The sequence below is a fragment of the Budorcas taxicolor genome, chromosome 3, assembly GCF_023091745.1.
Source record: "Budorcas taxicolor isolate Tak-1 chromosome 3, Takin1.1, whole genome shotgun sequence".
NCBI lineage: Eukaryota > Metazoa > Chordata > Mammalia > Artiodactyla > Bovidae > Budorcas > Budorcas taxicolor.
Window position 1 is genome coordinate 85,802,622 of NC_068912.1, and position 13,673 is coordinate 85,816,294.

Below are 13,673 nucleotides of genomic sequence, written 5' to 3' on the forward strand. Positions count from 1 at the left end.
CTTCTCCTTCTGCCCTCAATCTTGCCCAGCATCAGGGACTTTTCCAATGAGTCATCTGTTCACATCAGATGATCATGATACTGGAGCTTCAGCTTCAACATCAGTCCTTCCAGTGAAAATTCAGGGTTGAACTCCCTTAAGATTGATTGGTTTGATCACCTTGCTGTCCAAGGGACTTTCAGGAACTCAACACCACAGTTCAAAGGCATCAATTCTTTGGCATTCTGCCTTCTTTATGGTCCAGCTCTCACAACCGCACACAACCACTGGGAAGCTCATAGCCTGGAGTATATGGACCTTTGTCGGCAGAGTAGCGTCTCTGCTTTTCAGCACACTGTCTAGGTGTGTCATCATTTTCCTGTCAGAAAGCAATCATATTCTGATTTCATGGCTTCAGTCACTGTCTGCAGTGATTTGGGAGCCCAAGAAGAGAAAATCTGTCACAACTTCCACTTTTTCCCCTTCTATTTGCCATGCAATAATGGGGCTGGATGCCATAATTTTAGTGGGGTTTTTTTTTCCCCCTAATATTTAGTCTTAAGCTAGCTCTTTCACTCTTCTCCTTCACCCTCATCCAGAGGCTCTTTAGTTCCTCTTTGCTTTCTGCCATAAGAGTGGTATTATCTGCATATCTGAGATTGTTGATGTTTCCCCTGCCTATCTTGATTCCATCTTGTAACTCATCCAGTCTGGCATTTCTCATGATGTGCTCAGCATATAGGTTAAACAAACAGGGTGACAGCAGACAGCCCTGTCATACTCCTTTCTTGATCTTGAAACAGTTGTTCCATGCAGGGTTCTAACTTCTTGACCCACATACAGGTTTCTCAGGAGACAGGTAAGATGGTCTGGTATTCCCATCTCTCTAAGAGCTCTCTCTCCACAGTTTGTCATGATCCACAGAGTCAAAGGCTTTAGCGTAGTTGATGAAACAGAGATAGATGTTTTTTTCTGAAATTTCCTTGCTTTCTCTATAATCCAGTGAATTTTGGCAATTTGATCTCTAGTTCCTCTTCCTTTTCTAAACCCAGCTTGGATATCTGGAAGTTCTTGCTTCACATAATGCTGAAGCCTAGCATGCAAGACCATACCACCATGTTCCACCAGGGGGGTTAGCCCTGTTTAATTTCTCTTTAAAAGGTTTCCTGTCCCAACTTTCATTGTCTGCTCTTAACACCATTGGAATAGTTACAGGCAACAGGTCTGTTTACAAGCTGCTCAGTCTATAAGCTTTGAGGTTAGAATGGAGAAATTGATAAAGATGTATCATGACAGTTCCTAGAGATTTAGAGATGGGAGGCATCTTTGAAATATGGCTTATTACCATCATTTTACTAATTAGGAAACTGAAACCCAGAAGATCAAGAACTTGCTCAGGAAACTGAGAGAATTAATGGCAGACCCAGGGCAGAGATAAAGGTTCCCCAAAGATAAGGCCAGGGTTCTTTTTCTGAGCATTGCACTTCCTAAGTTCACACTATAAGTGAATACACAGCATAGTCCAAGTGTAACAGAATTCTTGGAGTGAGAAGACAATATCCTAAAATAGGAAGAAACAATAGCAATGGAAAAATCATAAATGAGCATGTGTTGATGGAAAATCAGGCCAAAACCAATCTCATAGGGCTAATGTGAAGATTTAGTAATATAATAAATGCAAATTACCTGGCCTCATGTTTAATATTTAGTAGGTTCTATCTCCTACCCACTCCTAACCTGCAAAAATAGAATTAGTTGTATATTTATGAAAAGTATTTAGCAATACAATGTCAACCTATTAGTGCAACCTTTATGAATCTTCAGTTCAAGTCAATTCTCCAGCCTGAGTCCCAGTTTCTATCAGGACCTTATCTGGTTTCCCTTCCCCACTGCTACCCACCCCCACTACCCTGGAGTTGTCTGCCCATCAGAGTCCCTAGAATAATCATCCAGTCAACCAATGGAAATGGATGACATTCTTTTAGTCTTTTCCTATGTAAAAAAAAGAAAGTCTTAAGTTTTTCACTTAGGTAAATAAAGCCTTGCCCCCAAGTAATCTGACTTTATCTTTTGAATATATCTAAATATAAGTATATAGTATATATAATAAATATATGAGACTTGTGAGGCAGAGAGAGAAGGTAGAGGCTAGGTCATGCTGTTGTAACAAAGAGCCCCAAAGTCTCAGTGGCTTAAAAAAACGAAAGCTTATTTTTCATAATGAGTCCTACCTAGGCTCTTCTCAGTAACATCATCATCTTAGCTCCAAATCCAGGCTGATGAAGCAACCACTCTGGAGTATTAGTGGATGTGATGGCAGAGGGGATAAAGAGATATCTGGGCCGGGGGGTGGGGGGACATTCATGTTAGCAGTTTAATCCTCAGCCCAGAAGTAGTGCAAGTCACTTCTGCTCTCAACTCACTGGCCAGAACTGATCATCACCCTACTCAACCACAAAACAACCAGGAAGTATCATTTTACCATATGTCCAGAAGGGAAAATAAAAGGAATTGTTGGTCAAAAAGAAAGCACTAGTAATTACTATACTTTAAAATCTGTTCTTAAATTTTTGAACGCTAAAAATTTTTCCAAATACATTTTATCTCAACAAAGGTCCATCTAGTCAAGGCTATGGTTTTTCCAGAGGTCATATATGGATGTGAGAGTTGGACTGTGAAGAAAGCTGAGCGCCGAAGAATTTATGCTTTTGAAGTGTGGTGTTGGAGAAGACTCTTGAGAGTCCCTTGGACTGCAAGGAGATCCAACCAGTCCATCCTAAAGGAGATCAGTCCTGGGTGTTCATTGGAAGGACTGATGCTAAAGCTGAAACTCCAATACTTTGGCCACCTCATGTGAAGAGTTGACTCATTGGAAAAGACCCTGATGCTGGGAGGGATTGGGGGCAGGAGGAGAAGGGGACGACAGAGAATGAGATGGCTGGATGGCATCACCGACTCAATGCACATGAGTTTGGGTGAACTCCGGGAGTTAGTGATGGACAGGGAGGCCTGGCGTGCTGCGATTCATGGGGTTGCAAAGAGTCAGATACGACTGACTGAACGACTGAACTGAACTGAACTGACATTTTATCTCAGCAGGTATCTTCTTTCCCCTAAGTGTAAATTAAATGAGGATGTTCTCTTTGATATTTAATTTTCAGGTGAATTATGAAAAGCTACTCTGGTTTTTAAAAGTTGCAGCTTCAGAAGATACAGAGCAAAACAAAGGAGCTGAGGACAGCAACGTAAAGGAAACTCAGAGTAGTAGTCATCAAAGGTACTTTTCTCCCTATTTATGGGCATAGTGTGTATAGACTTCAAGAGCTGGCAGGGATCTTGGAAGCAATACATTTGAAAACTTCACCCAGTGCAAAATCAATTTATGCTTTACCAATGCTTTGCCTTTTGCTTATAGTTTTCTTTTCTCCCTCCTGTGCAAGCATGCATACATAGTTATTTGCAACAATGCATCTTTTTTTTATGAGATTGCCATGTGAAAATGAAAAACCTCATTGTGAAATAATAAATGAGTGTGTACCAGGCAGAGTTCCTGTCCACATGGTGTGATTCCAGAAATATGTTCAGACAGTGAACTCCTGGGTTACAGGCACTAGCAGAAAAAGGTTTGAGGTACAGAAATCAGTAATTCCTTCATATAATCTCAAAGAAAAGAAATAACCCAACATAAATATAGGATGTGAGGAATAGCATTAGAGATGAGACACAGTAAAGCATGATAGTCTGTATTCTCCACGAAAAATGACAAAATGCAGTGGTTAGGAGCATAACTTCTATTGACAGAAACCTAGACTCAATTTCTGTTTCTACCCATTAGTGTGGAGAAGGCAATGGCACCCCACTCCAGTACTTTTGCCTGGAAAATCCCATGGACAGAGGAGCCTGGTAGGCTGCAGTCCATGGGGTCGCTAGAGTCGGACACAACTGAGTGACTTCCCTTTCACTTTTCACTTTCATGCACTGGAGAAGGAAATGGCAACCCACTCCAGTGTTCTTGCCTGGAGAATCCCAGGGATGGGGAAGCCTGGTGGGCTGCCATCTGTGGGGTCGGACACAACTGAAGTGACTTAGCAGCAGCAGCAGCAGCAGCAGCCCATTAGTGACTCTGTAAACTTGGGCTGGTCACTTACCCTCTCTGTGCTTCCATCCTCCAGCTGTTAAATGGAAACAATGATAGATTTCCCTTCACTTTATAGATTTGTAAGAGGAACTGAGTTAGTCAATGCACAGTTCTTAAAAATGGTACATGATAGGGTTTGTTACTATTTTGAAACTATCCCTGGAGGTTCAGATGGTAAAGAATCTGCCTACAATGCTGGAGACCTAGGTTAGATCCCTGGGTCAGGAAGATCCCCTGGAGAAGGGAATAGCTACTCACTCCAGTATTCTTGCCAGGAGAATTCCATGGACAGAGGAGTCTGGCAGGCTACAGCCTATGGGGTTGCAAAGAGTCAAATACAACTGAGCAACTAATACTACTATTACTACTGCCAGAAGACATCCTTTCCAGTTCCAAATAATGTGACATAGTGGTTAAGAGCCATGGCATTGAAGTATGTCACTTCACTCTAGGAAAAAGGCAGGGTTTCCTATGAAATTGTTCTTGGACCAAGTGATAGACTTGATTCCTTTCTACAATGTGCACTGTGCCCTTTTTGATTGCATTACTTCATTCTACATGTATCCATTGAATGCCAGCTGTTTGCCAGGCACACTTTGCTGAGCACAGTGAATTCAGAGATTGGCAAGGCTCAATCTCTCCCTCAAGGGCTCACAGTCCAAAGAAAGTGATGCTGCCATATGGGTACACCAGTCAACTATCACTTGGAGCAACCTCCCTGCTGAGAACCATAAATCCCTAGCAATATTTAATAATCAGCAGCCATACTTCATATAGTACAGATAGTGAGATTTGCAACCTGAGAAGTAGGAGATGATGCATCAGAATAAATGGCCACTTACTGGCAGATATGGGTCTCATGAATCCTAGACAGGAAGCCTTTCCTGAGCCCTAGACTAGGTTATATCTCTTTGCTGTATAACCTCATAGCCCTTTCTTTTTATAGTAGTCATTGTGCTTATAATTACTTCTTTGACATTTGAGGTGAGGAATAGTGTCTTTCCTGGCCAACTCAGTGTCCAGCATAGTTCTAGCATAGTTCCTGGCACATGGGAGATGCTCAATAAATATCTGTGGAATGTCATTGGCACCTCCAATTATCCAAAGAGCTTGCATCATTTCACTTGCAGGAACATTTAGATATCTACTATATAAAAAAGGTCCATAAAGATATCATTTTGAATTCATCACAGAAGGTGCTGCTCTATATAAACCAGACAATATGTTTGCGGAAGTGCAAGACTGATGGCCTGTAATGAATCCAGGCTCTTTATTAATTAATGTACAGCTCAGAAAAAGTCCCTCCCATGTTCTGTCAGGTAGAGCTTTATGTGGGACAGCTCTATGATGTTTAAAATGCCCCCAGCATCACCAGTGGTAACAGCTTTCATCACCTAAGTTGGACCAGATGAAGTAAACTCCTGTGAAGGTTTTTCTATGAAATCCACCAGCTGCAGTAAATGGGCTCCATATAAAACCTCCCATTCAGTACTCTGTGTACTGAGCCGAGGGCCAAAGTCTTTCTTATGAATTCCTTCCTACAGAAACTGGTGTTACAAGAAAAGGAAAGAGGAAGGAAACCTTCTGATTCAAATCTGGAACAGATACACCAGACTGGCAAAGCCAATCTGTACAAGATCCACAGATATAGGTGCAAAACAGACTCAGCTCACATCTTATGGTACTGTGTGCCAGGGAGGTCAGACAGAAAACAAGAGCTAAAAGAATCAGGAAGCAATCGCAACTTGAGGGAAACTTTTTACAGGAAAAAAAAACAAAGAAATTTGAAAGAGTTTCTCAAGCAGGGGGTTCAGGAGCACTAGGGGGGCTGACTGTGAACCTCAGTTCCCAGTGCCCCACTCAGGGACATCATACTGGCAACTGGAAACTGACTATGGAAGGAGTTTTGCACCATGAAAAGTAGTAAGGCTACAGATTACGGCTTTATCTTAGAGAGCTGGTCATTAATGATTTACCAGCATACCACTGAAAGGAAACTGATTTACATGAATGGAGTTTGGAGGATGTCATAGAATGTCTGTCTAGAGAAGTGGAACTTAAGTTGAAACAGAGGAAACAGGAAAAGCTTCACTCTGAAGGAGATAGCACAGCTTGGATCTGGAAGAACACATACACTGGAATGTTAAGTGAGTAAACACCTCAAAGTAGTTTCATAAAATAAATGACTATAACACTTTATCGCCTTGTTGTTTTTCACCAATCTTTTAAAGAAACAACAAACAGATACACTATCTTAGTAACTACATACATTTGGATGCCAGAGAGTAAGAAAATAATTGTTCCCAAAAATTTTCTGGGTTTTCCAGATTCAAAGAGCAGAGTCAAGGATAACGAAGGTAGTTTACCTGGTTCAAGATTTCCTTCTAGATAGCTTCCCTGGCTACAGGGATCTGGTAGGTTCTGCTTTGCTTGTGGCAATGGACAGTTTGGGAACTTGCTATCAAATTGCTATTGATATTTGCTGTCAATAGTTATCAGGACTTAAGAAAAGTATTAATAAGATCAAATAGGTAAGTAAACTGCTAAGGTCAATTCTAAGCTTTCCTCACCTGGAAAAAAATTAGTGGATTACAAATTTTAATCTATGATCTAGTTGAATGGATTGGTACCTCTGAGAGAAGAGACTGTGGGACTCACTAGAATAGAATAAACTTCAGTTGACCTGTGCAAACTCCACTTGCAGTCCTATGATGAGGTTACCCAGATTTAGAAGGCCTTGCTGGGCGGGTTCTCTGGTTAAACAGTGTATCGCAGGGGTAAGAGATGTGGTATGAAAACACACAGCAGCTTTGAGTAAATCGTCTTTTCACAGCCTTTCTCCTGCTTCTCCAAGCAGTATCACCCCTCAAGACTACAACTCAAGGTCAGAAGTGAACGAGAGTCTGTTGGAAGTCCTGAAGATGGCACTGAGGGCAACCAAGGCCAAACTCAACATAGAGAAACTCAACCTGAGTTTTCGAAAAGAGGATCGCTCATTCTCTGGCTGCCTGCCCCCACCCAAGGTAACCCAAGTTAGATTTCAGATTCATTCATGTCCAGAAGACTATCGTGGGGCACTGGGTCTATAGTAAGAAGGCACAGTTCACTAAGAATAAATATACTGAGATCCAAAACTGGCTAGCTTTGAAAGTAAGAGTGCATATATACTAATTATGTAGGTCCTAGGAAATTTTTAACTAAGTTCAGGGTTTATTATGTAAGTCTAATAATCATTTCCCAAATTTTAATCAACTAAGAGGAAAATAAGGAGCTAAAGAAAATAGAATGTTTACAGTAAAGATTTTCTTATCCTGTTTTTACCTCTAATTTCTTATGTAATAAATTGGCCATCTCTTTGGAAATCAAGCCATTTCTTGTTTAATAGAAACTTTAAAATGAGGGCTTCCCTGGTGACTCAGTGGTGAAGAATCCACCTTCCGCCAATGCAGAAGATGTGAGTTGGATCCCTGGTCCAGGAGGACCCGACATCCCCAAGCCCACGGACCACAACTACTGAGCCTGTGCTTTAGAGCCCAAGAGCTGCAACTGCTGAGCCAAGGCCCAGCAACTGCTGAAGCCTCAGGCGCTGGAGCCCGTGCCCTGCAACAGGAGGAGCCACCGCAATGGGAAGCCAGCACAGTGAAGGGTGGCCTGGCCTCGGCACAGCTAGAGGAAGCCCACATGGAAGCGGTGAAGACCAAGCACAGCCAAAAGTAGATAAATAAAATTATATTTTAAAATATATTTTAAAGTGATTAAAGACACTGAAATAAAAATTCAGATTTTAAAAAAAAAGCCCAGTTTTTACCTGTGTTCTGCCTGTGGATTACATCTCACAATTAACTTATTTTCTGCACCCAAGAGGAAAAAAAAACAAGAGTAAAGAATCGTGAAATATGCTGAATTGGCCCAGGAATTACTTACACTGGGCTATGTTTTATGCTAACAATAGACAATGTGACAATATCCAAATAATATTTCACAGTGGAAAACAAATATTTTTTCCAAAGCTAAGTGTTCATGTATCACACCCTCTACCAGCTTCCGGTGAGGTCAGCAGGTGGTACTCTGTTTAAGGACACCAAATTGTAGGAACTGATGTGGTTTATAGCTGACAGAGATTAGCAATGCTGTTTTGAAGCATTAATTAACTGGATAGATATGTTTCATGAAAGAGGATCCAGAACCATATCAACTCATGTGTTGTATTCAGCCAAACAAACTCCAGTCATGAGATTACCTTGGATACAGGTAAGATAATAGTGACCACATTGAGTGCAGTTCCATTCACAGCAACTTGCACGACCAGGCTTTGCCGAGTTCTTCCTAAACTCCAAACAACTGCATTAAATGCTTCACTTATATTTACTCATTTAACATTTACAGCTAAGTGGAAGATCTAGGTAGATGTTATAATACCCATTTAATAAATGAAATAATTGATTCTCAGAGAAGACAACTGAATCTCTCAAGGACCACAGCTAGCAAGAGGCAGAGCCAGGATTCAAATACACAAGAATACTGGACACTGAGAAATAGAATTGGAACTCCAATAGGCAAATGATGGCTGGAAGATTTTACTGAGTCTAGGATACAGGAATTAAAAATCCAGAGGAGCAAAAAGGATTGTAATTTATAGAGGAAAAAAAGGTCCTGAAGCAAAGATTGGAAAATGCCTTTCATCCAGGTAAACAGGGGTTAAGAACTGAGAGTCAGAGAATTCAAAAGAGCAAGTGATGTTTACTAAGAAGCCAAGGACACAATATGTTGAAAGTGGATTCTTATTCTATGACAGAAGTAGCTTTCTGTGCACTTTTTCATTTATACAGTCAGCTAACGATGCAAAGGCAAAGTCACATGATAGTGTGCATGTGTGCTGTATACATGAATATTAATCATGCAAGCATGTGTCACTGGAAGAGAGAACATTACAGGAGATTCCACACATCATAAATGGCCTTTATTATGTTTTTGAGAAGATCAGCAGAAACTGACTAAGCAGGAACCACTTTTTGTCAGATTAGAAAATACAGAACAGTATCAGTGAAGCTTGAATGTTCTCAGATGACACTCAGAGAATGGAATATGAATGACTTGAAAATCGAAATAAATTTGCATAAGCTCTTTGAGTCTCTGATTTTCCATCTGGAAAAAAGTGGGCTCCAAATATCTACCTCCTGTGTCTATTGTGAGGATTAAGTAAAATAAGTATGTGAAAGCACTTAGTATACTGTCTGATATGTGAGGCACTCAGGAAATAGGTTTCCTTTCCATATATATATATATATATATATATATATATTTTTTTTTTTTTTTTAATCAGTGTTTGGTGAAATTATCACTGCAAAATAGTCTAAGGAAGGAGGCTGTTTCCCAGGGTCAACTGATGGCCACATGGAGTGCTGGCTGTCAGAGCAGGCTCTGAATGTCTTCCCCCCACAGCTGGCCCTGAAAGCTTAAATTTGTGGTTCATATTGAAGAAAATGGGGCACATTTTCCTTGAAGCTGGTCTGCCTCTCATGAGCCATCTGGCATCTCTTAAAGACATCTGGAACTCACTCAAAGTATATTACAGTTCTGGGAGGCATGGCAAATAGAAATGTGTTTCCCCAGAATGTGAGATAAATTGAGGCCCAGTGGACACTGGGTATGACACGCAGCAGCAGTTGCACTCCAACATCCTTGTTGCTGGACACAGGACTTCAGAGGTGACTGGGAAAGGTCATCTGAATTCTCTTTCTGATCAATAGTTCTAAAGGGCACAAGGGAGAGGACCTCAGACCTCCTTAAGTTTCTCATGAAACCTATGCATGCTGTATTCAGAGAGGGAGAAGAGCACATCCTCACAGCCAGTATTTCAGAGGGTTCACAGATCACCTGTACCTCCTCAGATAACTTAAAGCTGTTCTGAAGGATGATCGATGGGTCCTATCACTCAAATCAATGGCACTGTCACCAACCTCAAAGAAGAATATAAAATCATACCTGACATCTGTCATCCTCGTTCTGTGGACTCGCTCATTCTGTTCCTCTGTCACATCCTTCATTCAATGGTGGCTCAGGAAGGACTCCTGAGGGCAATGTGGATCCACATAGATTTACTTATTAACTTCCCTGACCATTGTTCTTATCAGGTATGATGGTAAAGAATCCGCCCGCAATTCAGGAGACCCGGGTTTGATCCTTGGGTCAGGAAGATTCCCTGGAGCAGGGAATGGCTACCCTCTCCAGTATTCTTGCCTGGAGAATTCCATGGACAGAGGAGCCTGGCACATACAGTCCATGGGGTCATGAAAGAGTTGGATGATCAACATTTGCACTTTCTCGTCCATGGATTCAATAGGCTGTGGAACCTAAGAAGTTTCCAAGCATAGAGGTTCAGTTTAACACTTTCATACAGAATCCATATTCTTTACCTTCTGAACTCCTTTCTGCTCTATAATGCAAAGCCCTTCCAAACTACTCCCAGACCTTCCTGCCAGGAGGAACTGGTAGAACACAGGTTACTCTACCGCTAATTACTCTTTGCCTGATGTTCGTGCAACCTCCTCACTATCATCAGGAGGGAATCCCATTCCTGAGTGAACAGGGGCTTATGAATGTGAAATTTGTTCTCTTGGCAAGACTACAGCTATGACACTAGTTTACCAAGTGACCAAAACTGTAAGACGTTCTTCTGCAGTTGGCCAGGCTCATTTTTTGTGTTTAGTTGTTTCTCCATCAGTACACTCTGCCCTAAAATATAAATGATTTATACTAGTTTCAAACCATTCCCTACTTCCAAACCAGTCACCATCTTTCTGATCAATATGGCATGTTTATCCTTGCATTCAACATACTAATCACACAGTGTGCTCTGGGCAGTGTGATTAGGCACTGAGGACAACACACGATTATGATTTCAGTTCCAGAGTTCTCCAGGAGTTCAGGGAAAAGGTAGTATTTTAAACATGTTACAATTTTGTATGACAAACGCATTGGTGGCAGTAACTTTGAACACAGAGAAGGAATAACAACCTAGCCTCACCCAAAAACTCCAGAGGAAATAAAGCAAATACTGAATCTTAGAGGACATGTGAATTTAGCAAAGAATTTTTGTAGGGCAGAAGAAAGGACAGGAAAGGTTTTCTAGGTAAAAGGTACAATGTGAAATGTTACTGAGATGGAAGAGAGCATGGCTAGTTCGGGGAATGCTAAACTACTCATACAGGCAGAAGGCAGTGAGTGCATGGTGACTGGGGATGGTGGGAGATGCTGCTCAAGTTGATGTTAGAATGGTTGGAGGAACCAGTTTTTGAAGGGTCTTTCTAAGGAATGTGACTTTATCCTGAGGCTCCAGTGGAATCATTGAAGAATAATAAACAAGTGAATGATATGATCAAATTTTAAATTTGAAAAGAGCACTCTAATAGATATGGAGAATTAGAGACAGACAGAAACTTTAAAAGGCTGTTCCAGTAATTCGAGCAAGAAATTATGAAAATTTAAACCAGGAAAGTAGCAGGAGGGATGGAGATATTAAGCAGGTAGAAAAGTAGGTCTTGGTGATTTAACTGAACATAGATCCTGAATTAGGAGGAATGAAAAATGACTCCCAAGGTTCTGACTTTGACTAGATGGTGGTACCATTCTCTAAGACAGGAAACAGAAAAGGGGTTTGGGGAGGCAAAGGAAAGAATGATGAGTTCACTTTTGAGCATGTTGATATAGCTTGAGAGAGTAAAGCTAAATAATGGCATAAGGGTCTTCAACATGAAGTTGAAGCTTTGGGAGTAATTAGGATTACTCAAGGACACAATAGAAGGTAAGAAGGGAAGGTTGAGGAGGACACCTGTTGTTAGGGAGCAGGTAGATGAAGACAAGCCAAGAAAGGAGACCAAAAATAATCCAGAGAGATGTGGGAGTGATCAAGAAAAGCCAAGAGAAGAGGCTTATGCAAGGATGGCAAGCTCAGCCATGTCACAGGCTGCAAAGAGACCATCTGCAATCGGGATTGAAAAGTAGTTATTAAATGTAAAACTTCAGAGGTTACTAACGACTTGCTAAACACAATTTAAGTAGAGTGATGGGATAAAATGCAAATGAAGCCATAAATGGGAAGGAAGTAGAGAGAGCATCTGTGCATCAGTCTCTCCAGGAGCATTTTGAGGAAATGAATATTTATTTTACTTGTCATTTTCTAAATAACATAGGTATTTTATTTACATGTGATTTTTTAAATGTCTTTATTGAACTGAAGAAACTATATACAACCAAACATTTTCTTATTGAATAAGGACATCATAATGAAATTCATGGATTTTTAAAATAATCCTAGATAACACTAAATTGCCAGGATTTTCTGGTAGATGTTGCTACTGCTCTTCCACAACTGTCAGCAGTCAGTTTGTAGCAGCTATCAATCAATCTACTTCCAGGAACCCTGACGTACTATTTCTAATCTGCTGTTCATTTAGCCTAGAGCAAAACTCAATGTTGCCAGAAGTAAATAAACTGTTTTTAGAATAACCTGTTAATACTGATGTTTAAAAATACATTAATATGCTCTAGTCATGAGGATAAGTTGATTTTTATTTATTGAGTAAAATGGCATAACATAACTAATTTCTACCACTCTATTTTTGCCAACCTATGCCTTTACCTTCAGTACTTTTAACTAATTCATTCATTCCTAATTCATCTATGTATTCATTTATTCAATAAGTAATTTTCAACACTGTGCTTGGCAATGGTGATAGGAAAATGAAGGAAACAAAATCCAACCCTCAATAAGCCAGTTTTTTAGAGATGCTGTAATGAACAGATATTTACTGCCCAGTGAAAAGGGGTATAAAACTACAGTAGAGTGAATTATGCCAAAATACGTGTAGTTTCTAAAAAGCACAATGCTCTTTCTCACCCATTATTTACACATGCATTTCTTCTGCCTGGAATTATCCTCAACTCCTTATTTTTCTGGCACACTATTATTCCTTTTTTTCGTGCTTTATATCTGTCATTTTCCTTCCCTGAAATACTCCTCTACAGCTAGTAAGTAACATGTTTCTAACCCAGATTGGTTGTTTCCTTCCAAAAAGACAAATGAAGATTAGGCTTTTGTCACTGTATCAAAATATAGGTTATATTATCCAAGTATGGTCAGACCAACAGATCAGGAGCTAATTGCCATTGGAAAGACAGTTTGTTACTCACAGTTCCCAAGAGGAGGGGCACAGACACCACATGGGCCACATGGTGAAACACCAGAGTTGGTCAGGAGGCAGAGGGGATGAGGGGAAAGTGTGGGCAAGAGCATTTATTGTGGGTAGAAGAAGCAGGATAAGAAGGCTCAGGACTGGCTAGTTTGAATAATTTCAGTGGGCTCTGGGGCACAGGAGCCATTCCTAGTTGCCTAGTACTTGGTGCTGGAGTAATCAGGACCTGGAAATAGTGGCCCAAGTGTGAAAACCTCAGTAAAAGAGGTAGTTGGTTTGCAGATGAAAGATATACTTTCAGGTAAGTCCTTTACTATCTCTAGTAATTGGCTAGGCCTGGAAGAAGCAGTTTCTCCAGGGTC

At 40.6% G+C, this 13,673-nt stretch overlaps 1 protein-coding gene across 1 annotated transcript in view; it reads left to right on the plus strand.

Annotated features, from left to right (window-relative positions):
- The window catches only part of C3H1orf87 (chromosome 3 C1orf87 homolog), an 83,490-nt gene that overhangs the window by 28,890 nt on the left and 40,927 nt on the right, over nucleotides 1-13,673 (plus strand). Inside the window, 2 exon segments of the mRNA XM_052638165.1 lie at nucleotides 3,141-3,256; nucleotides 6,975-7,140. Of these exon segments, the coding sequence (XP_052494125.1) occupies nucleotides 3,141-3,256; nucleotides 6,975-7,140 (282 nt within the window).